This window comes from Penicillium mononematosum (genome assembly GCF_028829835.1).
Source record: "Penicillium mononematosum strain IBT 11891 chromosome Unknown utg000001l:1.0-4488741.0:1.0-4491989.0, whole genome shotgun sequence".
Taxonomy (NCBI): Eukaryota; Fungi; Ascomycota; class Eurotiomycetes; order Eurotiales; family Aspergillaceae; genus Penicillium; species Penicillium mononematosum.
In genome coordinates this window covers 2,040,337-2,059,853 of record NW_026643271.1, presented here as the reverse complement: position 1 = coordinate 2,059,853, position 19,517 = coordinate 2,040,337, and the positions used below count along the sequence as shown (strand labels likewise).

The 19,517-nt window shown below is 49.0% G+C and overlaps 7 protein-coding genes across 7 annotated transcripts; 4 read left to right on the top strand and 3 right to left on the bottom strand.

The window, feature by feature from the left end:
* Positions 1 to 2,830: 2,830 nt before the first annotated feature.
* N7519_000737 (PSP1 family protein) lies at positions 2,831 to 5,483 on the top strand (the record flags this gene model as incomplete). Its single annotated transcript, XM_057287515.1, has 4 exons — positions 2,831 to 4,032; positions 4,095 to 4,228; positions 4,289 to 4,916; positions 4,973 to 5,483. 4 exons carry the CDS (start codon positions 2,831 to 2,833, stop codon positions 5,481 to 5,483), a joined length of 2,475 nt encoding a protein of 824 aa, XP_057153598.1.
* A 1,245-nt stretch (positions 5,484 to 6,728) lies between these two features.
* On the bottom strand, positions 6,729 to 7,643 carry N7519_000736 (uncharacterized protein; the record flags this gene model as incomplete). Its single annotated transcript, XM_057287514.1, has 2 exons — positions 6,729 to 7,170; positions 7,279 to 7,643. 2 exons carry the CDS (start codon positions 7,641 to 7,643, stop codon positions 6,729 to 6,731), a joined length of 807 nt encoding a protein of 268 aa, XP_057153597.1.
* A 341-nt stretch (positions 7,644 to 7,984) lies between these two features.
* On the bottom strand, positions 7,985 to 9,257 carry N7519_000735 (zinc-dependent alcohol dehydrogenase family protein; the record flags this gene model as incomplete). Its single annotated transcript, XM_057287513.1, has 5 exons — positions 7,985 to 8,178; positions 8,229 to 8,687; positions 8,751 to 8,967; positions 9,028 to 9,096; positions 9,150 to 9,257. 5 exons carry the CDS (start codon positions 9,255 to 9,257, stop codon positions 7,985 to 7,987), a joined length of 1,047 nt encoding a protein of 348 aa, XP_057153596.1.
* A 453-nt stretch (positions 9,258 to 9,710) lies between these two features.
* On the top strand, positions 9,711 to 10,037 carry N7519_000734 (uncharacterized protein; the record flags this gene model as incomplete). The annotated part of the gene is made up of 2 exons (XM_057287512.1): positions 9,711 to 9,816; positions 9,883 to 10,037. The coding sequence occupies 2 exons, from the start codon at positions 9,711 to 9,713 to the stop codon at positions 10,035 to 10,037; spliced, it is 261 nt and encodes an 86-aa protein (XP_057153595.1).
* A 1,870-nt stretch (positions 10,038 to 11,907) lies between these two features.
* N7519_000733 (putative GARP complex subunit (Sac2)) lies at positions 11,908 to 14,150 on the bottom strand (the record flags this gene model as incomplete). The annotated part of the gene is made up of 5 exons (XM_057287511.1): positions 11,908 to 11,952; positions 12,006 to 12,041; positions 12,092 to 12,876; positions 12,924 to 13,218; positions 13,272 to 14,150. 5 exons carry the CDS (start codon positions 14,148 to 14,150, stop codon positions 11,908 to 11,910), a joined length of 2,040 nt encoding a protein of 679 aa, XP_057153594.1.
* Positions 14,151 to 14,477: 327 nt separating this feature from the next.
* Positions 14,478 to 15,240, top strand: N7519_000732 (Eukaryotic translation initiation factor eIF-5A; the record flags this gene model as incomplete). The annotated part of the gene is made up of 4 exons (XM_057287510.1): positions 14,478 to 14,492; positions 14,660 to 14,917; positions 14,981 to 15,113; positions 15,173 to 15,240. 4 exons carry the CDS (start codon positions 14,478 to 14,480, stop codon positions 15,238 to 15,240), a joined length of 474 nt encoding a protein of 157 aa, XP_057153593.1.
* Positions 15,241 to 15,840: 600 nt separating this feature from the next.
* On the top strand, positions 15,841 to 18,630 carry N7519_000731 (TFIIB-type zinc finger domain-containing protein; the record flags this gene model as incomplete). Its single annotated transcript, XM_057287509.1, has 10 exons — positions 15,841 to 15,945; positions 16,039 to 16,129; positions 16,181 to 16,290; positions 16,345 to 16,598; positions 16,655 to 16,760; positions 16,821 to 16,959; positions 17,016 to 17,603; positions 17,659 to 18,010; positions 18,481 to 18,533; positions 18,620 to 18,630. The coding sequence occupies 10 exons, from the start codon at positions 15,841 to 15,843 to the stop codon at positions 18,628 to 18,630; spliced, it is 1,809 nt and encodes a 602-aa protein (XP_057153592.1).
* Between the last annotated feature and the right edge of the window lie 887 nt (positions 18,631 to 19,517).

The following is a 19,517-nucleotide window of genomic DNA, read 5'->3' as shown; positions in this document are numbered from 1 at the left end:
TTAGGCGATCCTCATTCCAAGCTCCTCCCGAGGTCCATCTCGCCACCTTAATCACTTGGCCACTTTGCTCTGCATGCTAGTGTAGATGATTGGTTTGCCATGAAGACTTTTATTTGGGTGTGACGATTGCTATACACCAGCACTACTATACAATGATCCGGTATTGGAAGATACGAGACTAAGATACAGAACACCGTATCTATCAGGTGTAGTACTATCCTAGCTTGGCGTGTCTTGGCCCTAGGGCTTGAGACCGATGTCCGGGAGTGCTATAACTTACCTAGGTACGGGGAATATGTATAGTGCAAATATTTAGAGTTCCGGCGAGATCTACAGTTATTGCTCCTGCCTAGCTGGGGGATAAATTGCGGGGTTCTTATTACTACCTAGGTATGAAAAGAGAGAAAAGGACACAGAACACAGTTTTCCAAATGCACTTCATAACGGCGCCTAGCAATACCTACATTAGCTACATTAGCAAACAAGTAAAAGTGGAATCATAGCCAACCGTTGGATGTTGCAGCATCTTGTGCCAGGAAATAAACCCGGTCGGAGGTCCGGAGCAGAATGTGATTCGTCAGAAATTAGAATGACAGATGGACCTTGGAAATTGATCCTTGACTCCCCCATTAAACAACCTTGGAAGTACTTTTTTTCCTATTTTTCCCCTCCCATATATTGCACAAGGGAAATCATCCATTGGAAATCATCCATTGAGGGGGGGCAAAAGAGTCACGTTGACAATGCTATTATTGTACTACACGACTGTGTGGCACAGAACTGTTCAACGGTCCAGGTGCATCGAGATCGAGAGGTGAGGTGGATCTGAGAGAGGTGAAGGTATCCACGCAAAATACTTACAACATATAATAGAGGGGTAAGAGGAAGCTCGGTTTATATTAGAGGGGTTATGAAGTGTCAGAAAATGCATATCAATCCGGGGTAAAGTGGAAAGTCTGGCCCCGCAAGTGTGCGACCCGAGGGCCGTGCGAGGGATTTTTCTGTATTTTATACGGAAGAAGTATTCAGATATACGGAGTACAGTTACTTATAATATGTTCCTGGTCTTCTCAAAGTGCCCAACAGATGATCGGCTTATTACTCCAAGGGACCCGTTCTGGATGGGGGTCGACGCCACTTTGCCTCAGCCTATGGAGAGCTCCGTATTATGATCTTCTTCATTTCCTTTTTAATGTTCCCTATTCCATATAGCTTTGTAGTGTTAATATATTCTATTTAATATATTCTTCTTTATAAATTCCATGTCTCATCATTTTTAAAAGAAAATCCCACTAAAATTCACTAAAAGCCACTAAAAGAATTCAACTAAAAATCGAAGATCAAACCATAGTGGTCCGTGTCCTCCGGGGCAACGTTGCCAGATCCGTAAGGGAAGTTACCCCAGGCTCTCTGCGTTCCCCTCATCTTTTACATTTTCCCCCTCTTCTCTTCCCAACTTTCATCCCATCTACACCCTTCGATCGCAAGATGCGCCATCCTTAAGGGGATCAGCCTAGTCCCCACGGCTTGCTCCACAACGTCATCTGTGGTCACAGCTTCGATAACTCTCCGAGCGCATTCCATTCCCCAATAGACCGACCAACATTCAGATTCAGCATCTTCGTTGGCACGCGCCTCATCATTTCCGAAATACGACACTTCTACTACTCGCCAATCCTATCTATCTGACCTCTCTATCGTGCTTGTGCCTCCGTTCCCCTCGAAATAAAGCTGTGCAATTCGGGCATAGGACTCCCAACACTCTTGACGAAACCCACGATTACCCGTGCGCACCGTGCAAATAGACATTTTGAGAGAAGCGATTAGAGTGGTGAGTTGCGCAACATTTCTGCCGAGTTTCCCTTGTCCTGAACGCGACTGGGCTGACACATGGATAATTTCCCAGACACAATTGCGATCACGCGACTGCTTTTGAATTTCGACTCTTTTTTTCGTGGATACTATTTTGCTTGTGAGGTGTCTGGTGATCTACCCGCCAGCTAGGCCAGCTAAAAGGTTTCGCTCAAGTATTTGACAACTTGAGGTACGTACGAGTCCAGTTCACGGTCGCTTCGATTTCCTGCATCTTGGGCACTTCGTCGCGCGATCTGCTTGCATGTTATTTTCATCTTTCTCTTCTCTGTGGACATTTCTCACTCTTCCCTTACTCCCTTTGCAATTGCTCTTCCTTCATATCCATATCCTTCGGATTCAGTTGCAACTCTCTCTTGGCTGAGGGGGTTTTCTTATTATCCCCACTTCTGGACCCTCTCGCAAGAGGGGCCGAGGATATGCATATCTACGCAAGCTCCGCTTTTATCTTGCGGCTCTCAGTCATGCCACACCTACATCTTCTTATATTTTCCTTCATTTGTGTCTTTTGCCCCTTATTTTACTATCCAGCTTTGATACGGGAAAAATCACTGACTTCAATTTAGCCGGAGTTGCACATAGCGCATTACTAGTCATCCATCGTCCCTTTGAAGAGCAGAGATCGATCATTTACCCCAACCTCATCGAGAGAGTGGAACAAAGACGGTTGCTTTATCGCATGTGTTCATTCTTTTCCTTGGCACAAGAGACCTCTATACAGTACAGCTTTGCTATTAACGAAGATCGTACAGGTTAGTGAACTACCTCTCATTCCTTCCTTTTCCTTCCTCCATGGCTACGATATTCCTTGGTCAGACAGCCCCGCTCTGGTTGCGTTGCTTCACTGGGTGTCAAGTGGCGCTCATGGTGGCACAGTCTGCAGGGAATAATTGTGTTTGTCACACATATTATGCTGAGAATCCCATACTAACACTGCAACAGTGTCCCTCTTACCATAATGGCAGCGCCATCTAACAAACCGACCTCGATGGCCCAGTCATCCACCCCACCTGCCGCGCCGACAGCGTCTGCCATCCTCGAGAAGACTCACCCAGGCGTGCGCCGTTCCACCCCAGACTCGGATGCATTGGCTTCCTCTGACGATGATGGAGACCATGGCGCACAAGCCCAGAACATTATCCCACCTACCACCAGGCCACCAGTTCGTCGCACCTCGTGGTTGAATGAAGTTCCGCTTTCCGCTCAGCGTAAACATTCGCTGCCTGGAGGTCCCCTTTCTTCCGCCCCGTCTAACCCTACAAGCCCCGCTAGTGATCAGGCACCATGGGCGACAACTACAAGCCCAAGTCTTGCCGGATCTTTCAATTGGAATCAAGCCGGAGGAAGTCCATTTTCCTGGGGCACAGGCACAGGCATCTGGAACACTGAATCACGCAAGGAACCCCCTTCTCGCTTGGCAGAAATGGTACCCTCTCCGACCATGACCAACCCACCTCCTTCGGGCGGCAACGTGTCAGACGAAATGTTGAGCCCAATCACCCGTACCATCTCCGGTGAATCCGCCATCCCTTTCTCCATCCCGTTACAACCAACTCTCAAAACCTATCGCTCTCAGTCATACTCTGTTGGTCAGATGGATCCAGAGTTCCTCAGCCTCAATACTAGCAAGGCCGGTGCAGCTCCTACTGCCGGTGCGCAATACCCAGGAAGTCGCTCCCGTGGTCCAGGTCAGATGTCTGCTGTCCAGCCTCGAGCATCACGCCCTAGTATGCTCGGTGAATTAGGGCATGATACTGCAATGCTGGGTCGGGTCCGCGAGGACGATGATGGCGACGAGAGCCTTAACGGGTCGGAAAGCGACAGGAGCTATTCAGCGAGCCAGGCTCGGCAGATCGAACAGCTAGCGCGCGAGAACGCACTCTTACGGCAAGCAGCTGCGGCAGGTCAAATGGATAACAGATACCGTGAGCGAGCTGGATCAGCTGCATCAATCGGTGGTGGTCATTCGCTACATCGCATCCGAGGCGGTGTTCTAGAGGGAGATTTGGCTGGAGAGGATCCGGGGGAACTGCGCGATATTACCGGATACAACAACTTGCGTGGTAATTCTCGTCGCCGCTTCTCTGAGCATTTAGCGCACCCGGAAGCGCAATTCTCGTCCTTCGCCTCCCCGCTGGAGAATCGTGCTCTAGAGACAATGTCCGCAAGGCTCATTGGCAAACGTCTCTAGGCTTCGGTGGCATGCCTGACATACCTCAAAGTCGCCGACACTCTTTCGCCGAGATACCGATGCGTCACGGCTCAATCGGTCCTGACTCGCACACGACTGCTACTCCTCGCGCAGCTATGGGAGACCGTGATGATGGCTATGGTAACCTTAGTGACTATTCGAACCGTGAGTCTATTTACTTTGCTACATCCTTTTGGTATCACCCATAACTAACGTCTTCTGCAGAACCTTACTACTCCCGTGAGCAGACCTTGCGCGGAGATGGCTCCTCGGGTATCCCGCCATCTCTCAGCCAGTATGCCATGTCGAATGCGTACGGTCGTCAACCATCCGCATTGTCCCATGCTCATCAAAATCAGCTTTTGTACATTGTCGCCTTCAAGTGCAGCCGCGCAGACGTTTTCTACATTCAAGAAGATACCGGTCTACAGGTCAAGAATGGTGATCTAGTCATTGTGGAGGCGGACCGGGGAACAGATCTGGGCACCGTCATCCATGCGAACATATCGCTCCAACAGGCACGGGAGTTAAAGCAACATTACGCGGAAGAGCACTACAAGACCCTCATGCTTTTCTCTAGACACGGCCAGCCTGAGGGCTCCACCCTAACCAACCCCAACACGGGCTTGAACACTCGAAGTGCCACAGGTGGCATGGGTCCTCACGGTCCTCATAGTGCGCAGGAACCCGCGACAGACATCAAACCTAAGCTCATCAAGCGGTTGGCACAGCAACATGAGGTCCTAACATTGCACGATAAGGAAGGAAATGAAGCCAAAGCCAAGCGGGTCTGCCAGCAGAAAGTGGTCGAGCATCGGCTTAATATGGAGATCCTCGACGCCGAGTTCCAAATGTAAGTCTACGCGATTTCGATTGCCATTCGTAATGGTTGGACTAATGGTTATGCAGGGACTGGAAAAAGCTTACCTTCTACTACTTTGCTGATTCGTACATCAACTTCAACTCGCTGGTGACCGACTTATTCAAGATCTACAAGACCCGCATCTGGATGTCAGCTATCAACCCGGCCTCGTTTGTCACACCCCCTACGACTGGTCTGTCAGGTCCTGGCACTATGCCCAACCCCCTTTATGGCCAGGACGCAGACCGTCGCCACCAACTTGAGAATAGATCCTATGGCGGAGCGCGAGATGCTGTCGACACAGGTCGGGAGATGCCAAACCCCGTTGGCATGCTTCGCACATCCTACGGAGAGTCCTACCAGCCCTTTTCTCAGCCTTCCCGTCACTCAGAAGGACCTGCTCATTCGGATGTCTTTGCCCCACAGGCTTCCAGCTTTGGTCCTGCAGATTCATTCGAGTATCCCGGCAACATCGGCGCCTCCAATGGTTCGTCCCGTGTGCACCCAGCGCAGGGCGAATGGCTCAACCGGTTCCAGGGCCTATCGCTCAACTCCTAAATCCCTTTCCTTCTTTTCTTTCCTTTCCCTCACTTCAATGCCTCCGCTCATCCTCGCCTATCTCTGTACAACCGTCTGCCTCGGCCCCGATCTGCTCATTTGCGTCCCGTCCCATGTTCTGGGGCTTATCCTCGCGGTGAAAGACCCCTTATGAACCTAGATTTGACCCTTGCTATTTCCTCTTTTTCAACCCAGATATCGCCTTGTTTATCTCTCTCGCCTTTTATCTCTCTTTTCCCTTTTCCTCAAAGAATGTTTTTTTTTTTCGCCGAAATGTGGACGCGGTTGCCGTCCTTTTTTTTTTTTCTGTTATGTCCCCAGGATCTCCGGTCTACCATACTTTTTTTGTGCCCCGGTCCCTCGCTTTTGCTTGAGGTGTCGAGGTCCTGTTCTCTTGTACTACTGTTGTTAGAATTCATACCCAGGGCTTGCTGCTCTACTGGACACATCCCCCCATTCTGTCGTTACCGTCTCCTCGCCATAGATCTGTTTCTGCGTGACGAATTATGTCTTCCATAATCAGAACTATCTCTCTATCTACAAATGGATGTGTGCGTTGTTTGTGTTAATTGAAGTTCAGTTGATTTGAGATTTGTGCTTTGCTTTTGTATCCCGTTGATAATTCCTTAACATATACAAGTTCTACGCAAATTGGGAGAGTGAACTTAAAATTAACAGAGAATATAAAATGAGTTCCGTACAGCCTAGATTCATGTTATTTATTATGTCTTGTATTTCGCTTTCTTCGCTGTAGTTATGCTATACTCTAGCTTAGAACTACTTGCAAGTTGAAGGGACTATGTGAACGCAGAATAAAGTCCAATTGGTAAGAATATCAAAGCCTTCAAACCTCTGCAGTGTAAAACCCTACAGCAAATCGTTTGAACTATTCGGTCAATTTGCTCGGTGAAGTGAAATAAGTCTTGGTGATCAGCTCATGTTGTCTATCGTCAAGGATAACTAGAAGAGGAAGAAGCCCTGGAAGATGTAGGCTTCGCTATACGTTGCTAAAAGAGACTTGCATGGTGGAATGTGAGAATGATGGATTCATAGAGTTATAGAAAGCCAAGTTCTAAACCGAGAGAACTGGTCATACATCATTAGCTTTTATTTCTATTCGTACAAGCCTCCAAACATAGAGCGTTGTAAAACTTAGTATAGTCGAAGCCCGACTTGCTTCAGACTATAAGCACCACCACATCAGCCCCAGCTCTCCCAAAGAAGAGAAGAAGGAAAACTCACACCTCAAGCCCACTTATCATGTTTCCCGCTAACCTTAACATCAAGCAAAACCTCATGGAAATTCCCCTCCCTCCTCCCCTTCCTCAACCTCTTAACCTCATCCTCATTCAAGCTCCTCCCAACAATTCCCTCAAGCTCCTTCTTACTAATCTTCTCATATGCTTTACTCTCCTTCGACGCCCGCAGTTTCGGTTTAAACCTCGCCTGCATGCGCACGCGCACCGTCGTCTCAAACGAAATCGTATTCGCGTCCCCGCGGATCTCAACGCCAGAAGCAGTCTTAGCGTTCTCTTTTATTGTCAGGAAAGACTCGCCATCGCCGCCGTGCGTCTGGAGCGAGAATGTCCCCGAGACTTCAGGTGAAGGTATCGCTAGGAAGGATTCGTAGTGGCTGACTGCTGACGCGGTTGCCGAAAAGATGCCGTGTGTGTCTGAGGAGAGGTATCTATAGAAAGGGTTATTAGTTTTGATTGAGTTGAAAGGGGAAAAAAAGAACGCGAATAGTAATCGCGGCGATATGCAATCCTGCGATAAACGCAAAGTCTTCACTCACTTCCCATGATGTCCCTTGAAACTAAACGACTCCGTTCCCGCCACCCGCGACGCAACCCAGACCTGTCGCACATCGTGCGGCTCTGCCGTGGCTGGGTCGCCCTCGACGAGGTTCTCGAGCTTGCTGGCGAAGACTTGGCCGTTGGCGTCGCTGGCGACGCAGGTTGCGTCGTCCGAGGGTAGGACTATGACTACTGGGCCGGCGATGTCGCTTGGGGAGTCGGCGGAGACCCAGCTTTGGTCTTCTGGGTTGTCCTCGGGTTCTGGTTCGGTTTTGCGTGATTTAGAGGTTGGGGCTTCATTGTCTGTGGTGCGGGTCTTGCGTTTCTTTGGCTTATCGCCTTTGAATGTTAGAGGTTTGACCATTGTGGTTTGAGGGATTGGTTGTTGGAGCTTGGAGATTTGCGGTGGGGAGAAGGCCGGGCGGGTCCTTGAGATGACGAGTACGTTCTTCCAAGGTTGACCTCCCTCTACTTGCACATCTTTGTATATCGATAGCCTCATATTTGATTAGTATAACCCTCTCCAATATTGCAGATCATATTTGGGAATACAATTATTAATCTCAAAAGTACAAGTACCTTGGTCTATCAAGGTCCTCACTTCCGAAATATATATAAAAGAGTCAGGATGTCCCCATAGTTTTAAGAGAGTCAATTCTATTAACCTCTAAAGTGTACTTTGTATGCTCCAATTCGCGATATACTCTAATCGAAGATGATAGCAGCCTTGATAGCGGTCTTGTTGCGCATCGCCTCAAGACATTCCTCCCACTGCTCAATCTTGTACACTTTGTTCACAATGCCATCCACCTTTACCTTGCCAGAGTCAAGGTAGTCAACAGCAGCAGGGAACTTGTAGGTCTCAGAGAAACTGCCAAGGATAGTGATTTCATCGCCGACTGGAAGGAAATCAGCAAAGAACTCAAGAGAAAGCGACGACAAAACTTACAGATCTTGGCCGGCGACCACGAGACCCGAACCTCACTCGAGTACACGCCGTACACCACCAGCTTACCACCACGACGAACATAGTTAATCGAGTCCTCAAGGATCGTCTGGCTACCAGTAGCCTCAACAACGATATCGAATCCATAGGGGTTCTCAGCCTTGAGAGCATCGAATTGAGCCTGCGGACTCTTGCGCGACAGCTCAACATACTTATCACCAGCACCAAGTTTCTGAGCCAAATCCATCTTCAGACCCGCAGGGGCAACAACGACGACATTGCAACCGCCATTCTGGCGCAACATCTGAGCCAACACCAGACCAGTAGGACCAGCACCGAAGATCAGCACGGACGAGCCCATCTTCGGGGCGATCTTGTCCAGGCCGTGGGCGGCACAGGAAGCGGGCTCGAGGAGAGTTGCGTCAACGTCGGAAAGGTTCTTGATCTTGAAGACTCTGCCAGCTGAAAGGGAAGACCTGAAATCAGATTCGAGAGTCCCGTACGCTTTTGATATGCTCTACTTACCAGGGTAGGCGCAGTATTCAGCGAAACCGCCGTTCATCGTCACGCCGTGGGCCTCGAAGTGCTCGCAGAACAGCTCGTCGCCACGACGACAGTAGAAGCAGGTTCCGCACAGCTCGGAGTTGTCGGCGACGACGCGCTCGCCGATCTGGAAGTCTTTGACCTTGGGCCCGATGGCGGCGACGACGCCGACGGTCTCGTGGCCGGGGATTAGAGGGAACTGTGGACTGGTCAGCACGTCGATGCACGATTAATGCTTCATGTAATGGGAAGACGGTACCTTGGCAATGAATTCACCTTCGTGGATGTGCAGGTCGGTGCCACAGACACCGCAGGCCTTGACCTTGATCTGGTGGGTTTGGTCAGTTCGCTTTCCCTGGGGATTGATCGACGGCTTCATACCAAGACATCGTTCTCGCGGAGCTCAGGCACAGGGACCTCGACGATCTTGTGCTTCTTGGGCTCTGAGTACTGCAGAGCCCGCATGGTCTTGGGGATGGAGACGGTCATGATTGAAGGGGGATGTGTGTGGAGGAAAGAGAAAGGAAAGGTCAGATACCAAGATCTTTTGGAGTGAAACGAGGGGAAGATGATCAAAGCAATATAAATAGCTTTGAAAAGAGGGGCAAGCTTCTCTCAAAATGTCTCATCAAAGCAACCCCATGCGATGCTCAAACGCCTCCTTCTGACGAACTATACAGACCACTGTCACTTCCAATTCCATGTGGGTCGAGATCGGCATCATTTTCGTGCTTGCATTCGACTCCACTGATATGGGAGATCTCTATCTATTACGATTTCTCATCTCTTCAACTATTTCCGAGGTCTGAATCCTCATGGGGTTTGCGTTTACGTTTGCGCCAAGTGAGCTCGAATCGGGAGAACCCCGCGGAGCTCAGTGCAGGGGTTCAACCTGGGCTTCAGCAGACATTGGATCTACATCATGATTGATCTTCAGTTATCATGCTTATTACAACTATCACCTTCAATAACTTCAATGGGTGTGAAGATCTTACGAATGGCCTCATTCACCATCTAGCCAAAACCCTACCTGAACAAAGCCTCCACGGTATACGCGAGTCAACATATCCCAAACTTACTAAACCCAAAAAGCCAAAAATCTCTTCCCCAACAGCTGACCAAGCCCCTCGGAAAAGGCGCAACGAAGCCGAAGAGAAAGTCCCAATCTCACAGAACCCAATCGTCTCACCGCTCCCCCGCGACACCCGCCAAGCTGCAAGAAGCAATCCCCAAGATTCGAAACCAGATCACGCGGACTCGGACACCTGATAGCTTAATTCTTAATTTTGAATCCAGGGGCTGTCTCGGATCTATCAAATGAGGCGTCCAATTCGACCCGTCCAGACACATGTGCTGGACACTTCTTGACCGCTGCGGCAAGAGCGGGAAATCGTCCAGGATACTGCAGATGGGCTGTGTGTTTCCGGGTTCAATTGGCGAATTATTCGTGGCATACTGTGTTACCGGCTATTCTGTCTTGAGGTGTATGTAGAGAGGTGCATATGCGTCACACTGGATATGCAGCCACGTCCTTGGGGATAGGGTCGTACTGCTGGATTTTACCCCGGATTGAGGGGGTACTTTTGCTTGGGGAGGGCCTTCGGTTTGGTTGGGATCTGGGTCTGGATCTGGATTGACGAATTGCAGAGTACGTCCTCAACGGATTTTGGATTTCGCTGTTGGTTGAGTTGTGTTGGCTGTCTCAAATCGACGGACTCTACTTATACCCCGTTTACTTGAAGCAGGTTGCAGTGAGAACTCTTAGCACTGGCTGCTACTTATATCTAGAGCGTGTCGCCGGTGAGCTCCCAATACCCGAAACATGGGAAAGAGCTTGGAGTTTATCCCAAGGTGGTGCTTAAACTAAGGCAAGGGCACAAGCTTTACTCGATTGGTCTTCTGTACCAGAATGCAACAGTTACGAATGCGTTATAATACTGCATTAACTGAAGTGCTCTTAGCTCCCAAGTTCCAGCCTTTTATACTGTTTGCCAAACTCTGCGAACAGCTTGTTAAGCCCCAGGATGTTCAAGGCCTCCTTCTTCACGATCATATTCTGAATTGAACATATGGAGTGTCGTAGATGCACCATCCTTTTTCCGTTTCGTCGCCATGGTCTGAAAAAAGGCATTTTCTTCTGCAACCCAATCTCGGATATTTACGTCTTCCACATCTGCTGATCCCAAATTGCGTGCATCTACAAATCATCGACCCTTCCAGAAGTGCCATCCTGTGTCTGGAAGGAACCATACACCTTTGTACAAAGACCTGATTGAGCGTACTCATGACATAGTTGTGCCTTCCAAGTTTATTAGGCACCAAGTGCTTGGACACCTCGATTCCCCCGTCAAGTTCGCCATGGATCTTGACGAACACCTTAACGGCTCTGAAGGTGTGTCATCCTTTGGCTTCGGCCGTTCCACTACGGTTTGTTGCGTATCTAGTATTGTGTCACGAGCGTTCCTGGATCCATGTTTGGCCACACGTTGGCAAGAACTGTATCAATACTACTTTTGATCATGGCCTTGGTCAGTGAGTCACTTTCGGAATGCTAACAGGGACGCTTGTGGTTGCTATCTCGTGTCCGTGCAAGGCGATGATCTAGAAGGTTCGGTTGTTTAAGTTCGATCAGACATCTTTTCGCCTCGGTGGAACTGGGCTGCCACGGTTATCCATTTCCAAGGTTGAAATTCGATACTTTGTGAGTCATCGGAGGTTGCCTACCTAGGTAGGTAGGCGAGAAGGCTATTTGACGGAAACTAAAGGTCTCTTAAAACGGATATTCTCTCGCCAGCTGAAAGGTTAAGATTGCTTGCCTCGGCCGATTTCCGTTTAAGGAAACCTATTAGTTGGTCGACACTGCACTATAATAGCATTCCACCCATACCCCTGCAATATTACAGGAGAATGCGGCTTGGATCTACTATTAACTCCAGGGTATCGTTTAGATAGAGTCTTCTAGGGTATCTTCCTCTTTCTACATGTTTAGATGGTCTTCGGAGGCTACATCACAAGAGTAACGCAGGTGCCTGGATAGATATACACGTCTATTAAAATTTTTATATGTGAAAGGACATGTAGATGCATTATGTTGTTATTCCACATGGAATATGCATCAGTCCGGTGTATGCAATCGCCTCTACCGCTTGGTGCTGGTGCTATTCTTGAGCATCTCTTCCAAATGCTGCAAGCCAAGTTAGAAATATTATCTCTGATAGACACAGCTCAAATGCTTACCTGCTTCTGCTCAACTGCTAATTTACCTTGGGTATCCTGTTTCCAATTAGCGCGTGTTCTCCCAAAGCACAGAGGTATCAACATACGCTAATGATGGTTAAAATCAATGAATAATTGTTGAAGAGGAATCGCTCTCTTCGCTTTGCGTCTGTGCCGTTGCGACTCAATTTTGCCAAAAGGGAATCGAATTCAGCAGTCAACCGGGCCAGACTGTTGGACACGGGCTCATCATCACCAGCATCGCTGCTGAGCACAAGGATTCCATGAAGAAGCTGTCCAAAGCGTTGAGTCAAAAAGTGGGGCGCTGAAGACTGCTTCAGGTCGTCTCCGCCTGCAATCGAAAGGGCCGAGACAGCACTGCGCCCAGTGTTGGACCCAACTCGCTTGAGCGAGTCGCCGTGGTGATCCATAATCACCTGGAAGCGCGGCCAGAGTTGCATGTTGGTTCCATTGACATATGAGTCGGCGACAGGCACCTTTCGGCGCTGAAGCTCGAATGCCGAATGCTGGTTGAGGCGAACACACATGAGGACACCCAGAGAATCCGTGGTATGCTCGATTAACTTCTTGGTCTGGTTCTGGCCAAGGGTAAAGACCGGCTGGAATATTTCCATGGCGTTGCGAGAGATTTGATGGAAGGTCTTTGAGGAGAAAAACTCAGTCAGGAAAGAGTACTCAGCGCACACATTGTCCACCAATGCGAGGTTGAAGTTTCGGAACGGAACTTCGATTCCATGGTAGGTATTATCCTCTTCAGCCAGGTATGAGGATAAAGCCTGGAGATTGCCAGTTCGGAGGATATCGATACGTCTACCCAGGGAGAAAGGGTCATGCACGGCAGAGCCAGCTCGGCCGCCAGGAACCATGTTCCCTGAAAAAATCAGTATATACGTGGCATCAGAGAGGCACAGCTCTTACCTGATCGATGTGTGGATGGATCGCCTCCAAGCACCTCGTTTCGGTCAGGAGGATAAACCTTAACCTTATCGAGTGCTTGAAGGTAGCGTGTGAAATGAGATGTGTAATACCAACGCATTGTGTTAATGTACGCCTGTGATATCTCTCCTGCCAGCTTTGGGTGGACCTTCGAGAGATAACTGTATAGATCCTTATACTTCACTAGTCGCTGTTGTTGGATAATCTGAGAGTTGATGTTTGGCGATCGCATAGCACGAATTTGTGACACAAGATAGTCTCTGATCCTTTGGACCGCCTGCATAGATGTCAATGCAGGTCTAAATAATTTGAGGAGTGTAGCATACTCACTTTGGTCTTCACGTCGGCCAAAAGGGGTCGTACATCCTCGACGGCTTTATAGCCATTTGAGGAAGCGGCGGCCTTGGCTTCGATATTTGCTGTTCGAGAATCGATCTCATTCAGTGCACGCACCCAATTCTCATCAATTGGGCCCTCGACAATTGTCCGCACAGCCTTAGGGGAGATGCTGATCTCCTCCACAGCAGGTCCCAGCAACCGTTCCACGTTGCGTCTATTCTCTAGCATAGCAGTCAACTGTGTTGAGCGAGATTGCAATGTTTCGATCTCCGCCGACACCGCACCAAGTTCATTCTGGAAGTCATTCAAGTACAACTCAACTGACTTGGACACATCATCACATCCAGTAATGGATGTGTGTAATTCTTGAAATTTATCCCGTTCTTGTTCAAATTGCTGAACAGTTTGCGCATTTACGTCACATTCGCGGGTCCTTTTCCTTGGTGCTGAATCCTCCTTTTCCAGAAACTCTTCGAGACTCAGCCCATCAAACTGGATGGCTTCTACCAATTGCCCTGGCCGTTCCGGCACCGACGATAGCTGCGGTACATGTTTTTCGGTTTGATTTTCCTTTCCAATGATTTCATTCAAGACTTCCAGCGGATCGGGGACATTGGCTGGTCGAGGTCGTTGAATACCGGTTTGCTTTAAAGGAGAGCCACTGGTCCCTCGTGCAGTTCCAGGAAGAGATGTTGTAGAGTCATTGGGGGTCGCAAGAAGAGACGTTGATGAAGTTCTGGAAGTTACACCAGGGCGGCTATTGTAGGGACTTGGAGATAGCTGGGAGGATGATCGTCGCGGTAGAGGAGAAAGGTTGCGACTATTGGCACCGGAGGGAGTTGACTGGACTGAAATGCGGTCGCGCCACATTGTGTAAAAGGATGGACGGCATGAGAATCCAACAAAAAGACAGAAGAAATCAAGAGTGTACTCGGAAAATCCAACCAAGTAGCCCTTTGATAGTAGTACCCGTATTGTGTAGTTGGTAGGTTACAGGACAACCTCCCCTATACTGGACTAAACCCAACATGGATCCTGACCAATCAACGTTCACCAAGCGACCCCGCCACAAGCGTCGCCGCCCACGATAGATTTTAGTCGATGGTTTTTCTGATTTTCCTCCCTCTTTCTTCCATTTCCCCTCCCCCAAATACTTGAAAAACACTCCCCCTCTCAACCCCTCTAAATCTATTCACCATGTCTGCCGAGGAGGTATGTACTTTTCTCTTACAAATTCGAGTTCCCCCAATGGCTGTAGGACTTCTGTTCCCAGCCCCGCATGCGGCTCCCCCTCTTCTCGAGGGCACGAGGCCATGTTGGACTCTTAACCCCGCCATATGGTCAACTTTTGAAGCGCCTGCTAACATGATCCGATATAGCACGATGTCACCTTCGAGTCCGCTGATGCCGGAGCCTCGCAGACCTTCCCCATGCAGTGTTCTGCTCTGCGCAAGAACGGCCACGTTGTGATCAAGAACCGCCCTTGCAAGATCATTGACATGTCCACCTCCAAGACTGGAAAGCACGGTCACGCCAAGGTTCACTTGATTGCCACCGATATCTTCACCGGCAAGAAGCTTGAGGATCTCTCCCCCCTCCACCCACAACATGGACGTTCCCCACGTGAACCGCAAGGAGTACCAGCTCGTGAGTTCCCTAATGACCCTTGTAATTTGGACTGTTTTGTTGACAAATATTAGCTCGACATCACCGAGGATGGCTTCATGTCCCTTATGACCGACAGCGGTGACACCAAGGATGATGTCAAGGTTCCCGACAACGAGGTTGGTGAGAAGATCAACCAGATGTTCACTGTCGAGGAGAAGGAGTGCAGTAAGTTATAACAATATCCAAACTGCCTAGGGAATCGTTACTGATATGGTTGCCATTAGACATTGTCGTCCTGACTGCCATGGGCGAGGAGGCCGCTATGGAGTGCAAGGAGGCTCCCAAGGCTTAAATTTAATACCTGGATTTATTACCTGTTATGCCAACCTTTATGTTCCACGAGGGCTCGAAGCCCGCCAAAAATTTATCTTTCATGGTTCAAAGGAGGATACGATTCTTTGAACGATTATGCCCATTGCTTCAAGATCTGTCCCCCACATAACCTTGGATGTGGGCTGGACCGAGAATTGCTTTGGTTGGCATGATATGTGTTGTCCGAACAGTTCTGAGTCTCAGCATCTCATGATAGTGTGATGAATGAATAAATACTCAATCTTGCTTGACTATACGATGGTTCTAGTAAAATTTCAATGTAGATAAATGGATGTAAGAGCTCGATTACACCCCAAACCAAACCCCAAACCAAATATTGAAAGTGTAACCTAGAAAATAAATTACATATTGTAGTTAATAAATAAAAAAAAGAATCCATATGTAGATGAGAACCTATCTATGTACAATTTAATCGTCTTGAGATAGTCGGATCAATCAGCGCATTGCGGGACATGTGGAGCGACAGAATCGGCGGTCACTGGGAGGCAGAAAAAAAAGTCCCGCTCGGTATATCCTTATGCCAACCCTTCTCAAACAAGCATGAACAAATCCCTTGGGGATGGACTACGTTACCCGAGGGGTCTGCGGTCAAGAAGGTTGCCGTGAGACCCGATACTATCTCGACAATGGACTTTGGTATTGTCGGCGCGGTCATTTGCAGGAGGTATGACGTCCATCGGCTTTTCCTAACCTTGTCCTATCACATCGCCAAATGTCAAGAAATAGACAGCTAATTTGGGCTATGTGACATGCGTAGGGTGTTCAAGTCGCAGAAGATGCCGACGATTTTGGAAACTTAGGCAAAACACATCGCCTGAAAAGAGAGACTAGGGAGAAGGGCAGCAAGAGTATGTAATTAGCAGTATGAGCATCGTTCTCATCGCTGACTTTGTCAAAAGCACTTCGTGGCCGTCCGGCCTACACACTTTTCTTGCAAATTTACCAGCTTATCCTGTGGAAACAATGTCATGCATTGGTTCATGAACACGGTTTCCCAGAGGAACTTGAGGTACGTGCACATGATGCTTCATGTGTGTTCAAAGGTGGAAGCTCACTATACTAGATGGTTGTTCGTGATCTCTGGGCTCTTCGTCTGCAAGATTTTGAATCGAGAATCACTGATTCTACTGAAGATGACGATGATGATACCGAATCTGAGCTGTTCAGCTCACAACCCGCAGGAACAGATGAATCTCGTGATGGATTCAAACCAAACTCGAGGTACCTCGAATGGCCTCGCCTGATCGATTCTGTTGCACTGTGTTACCTCGCAGCTTTTTTGATGCGGCTTCCTGTCTGTGTCAGTGATTTTCACAAGTATGTAAACCGGTCGGTCATTTGCTTCTAGGATGAGCAATACTCACATTCTCCAGTATGATAATGCGGCAGGAGATCCCCTATGCCCGAGTCCTGGCAACCATCCCTCGGGATATGAGGGATAGGCTCCCGCCAGAACTGACTGCCATCCTTGAAGTCAATGTGAGTGTAATCTGACTACCGAGATTTTTGCTAGGTTGTCCTTGACTAACTTTGGCAAAGACAATACCTAATGCGGAGCGATTCCACCGCGGCGTCCTGGCAATAGTGCTGTTCTATCAGCGCCGATTTGAATTTGACCTTCCTCCGTTGAATACGCCCATGATTCTTTTCCGGCACATCAAGAGATTGGCTTTACCAAGTATGAGAAACCGTCGCCGCGTGGTTGTCTAGCTTATCTTAGCTAACGAGTTCTAGTTGAGATATACGATGCAACCAGGATCTTGCAAGAATTGCTGGGCATCACATTTCAGTATCCGACAACAAGTTCATTCGATGGCCGAAAAACAGCACAACTTCTACCCGACCTGCAATTGATGGTGCTGATTATTATTTCTACCAAACTACTTTTCCCATTTGATGGTTTGAAAAGGTATCCCACCACAGCTAAAGAGCCTGCTGCACAGGTTATGGACTGGGCCATGTGGGAACTAGCCCAGAAGGATTACGATCATGATCAACCATTTGGGGGAAGTATTGGGAAAAAGACTGCCATTCAGATCACAGACCAAGACGTGTTGAACATGACGTCTGCCCAATTAGACGCTTACATGGACTGGTACGAAAGCAGTTGGCTGGATACCTCTAAGGAACCCAGTCGCATTGCCGAAATGTTTCCTATCAGCCGGGCAGAACAAGATATCCCACCAACCTCTGGTGCTGCCCCAGAATCATCCTCTCCTTCTGGCCCTGCTCCTGCTCCTGTTCCTGTTCCTGTTGCTCCAGGTGCTCCAGATGCTCCCGCTCCCGATGCTCCTAGTGCTCCCGCTACTCCTGCTCCCCCTGGTACGACTCAGCATAAGCTTGACATTTTGCTACAGACAGTCATGCAAGCCCTTAGAACCAGAAGGGTCATCCCTGAGGACGAAGAGGACGATCACAGGCGTCCCGGCGAGTGGTATCACCGGTATCGATGGGAATCACATCTCAGTGGCCCCGCACGGGATTTTCTACGAGCTGGCAGCCCAGCTCGCTGCAGTCCCATTGAAAACTCTTGTCCGTGCTGTCACATTTGTTGAATTTAAAATCGCACAGCAAGATGAAGAGCGACAGAACAGGGAGTACTTTGCTAGTTTGGGGACAGAAGGAATGGACACCGACGACAGTGATGTTGACCACACCTATGGAATGGCTGACTTTGAAGAGGACATGTACGACGCGGACTCCGACGATATGGACGATGATGGTTTTATGTCCAATTCAAAGATGTGGTCGACTATCTAGAGGTCGACGGGAAAGTTCGTTGTATCATATGTATGCATGGCGTTGGGGCTTTGGGATCATGTATCTGGCGTTCACCTTTGTACAACCTTTTATCTCTAGTTCAATCATTTGATTTCCTAGGGTTGATATGGACTATTATTGTCAGTGTATTGATATTTTCAGTCGAGCTGGCGATTCAACTTATTAGTTGTGTTTGATCAGTAAATACCATTGACGCCAGAAAGCACGCTTCATCAATTTTTAGTAGAACATCTCCAGGTAGTACGAAGTATACCTGACGTAGACAGGTGGACTGCCAAATTATCATTGGCTGGCGGCCGGGGTCGGCCGGGGTTGCTTACATAACGCATGACGAAAACGGGTAGCAATTAGGGCTTAGGGTACCTCGATCGGTCCACCTTTGCTAAGCGAGCGAAATCCTCAAATTGACAATCGACAGCTCCGCCTGGAACACAGCGACCGACAGCCGACAACAACGAAAACTCGCAACCAGTACGTCCTATACACCCCGTGCAACAGCGTCTATGCATCGCTATGGATTCAGTGAACTAACATCGTCTTTTTCCGCGCCGTTTCAGTGCAGATGTAGGTCTTCCTGAACCCTCAAATGTCACCGCGAACCACAAACCCGAACCCCCGATACGACTCAAGCCCATGGAGGAAAAATGAATATGGACTAATACGGTGCGATATAGTTTCGTCAAGACCCTGACGGGTAAGACCATTACCCTCGATGTCGAGTCGAGCGACACCATCGACAACGTCAAGACCAAGATCCAGGACAAGGAGGGCATCCCCCCTGACCAACAGCGCCTGATCTTCGCCGGCAAGCAGCTCGAGGATGGCCGTACCCTGAGCGACTACAACATCCAGAAGGTAGGATCCGGAATTCAACCTATGTGATTTGGACCGAAAGTGGGGGCAAATATGGTATCTCGGGCGGGTCGGATCTCCAACATGTTCTTTGTCTAAAGAATACCTCTGTTTACGGATACGCAAGAGGAGGAATCATTGCTTCACGTTATGGTCTATGGTCTGCGAAATGGTGGAATATTCGCTAACATGCGATATCAACTCGTTATAGGAGTCCACCCTTCACCTTGTCCTCCGTCTCCGTGGTGGTATCATTGAGCCTTCCCTCAAGGCCCTTGCCTCCAAGTTCAACTGCGAGAAGGCCATCTGCCGCAAGTGCTACGTACGTTTACCCCGCCTTCTCCGCCAGCGCCCGATACCCGTCATCAAACCGCATTTTGTGGCAAGGCCATCAATTACGTCAACTCATGTACTAACTCGGTCCTACAGGCTCGTCTCCCTCCCCGTGCCACCAACTGCCGCAAGAAGAAGTGCGGACACACCAACCAGCTCCGCCCCAAGAAGAAGCTCAAATAGACGACTCGCTCCTCGGTCTTGTGCTCGGCGTGCTGTGGTGCAGATTCCAGAGATGGGGATTGGCTGGACTGCTACATGGAGAGGATT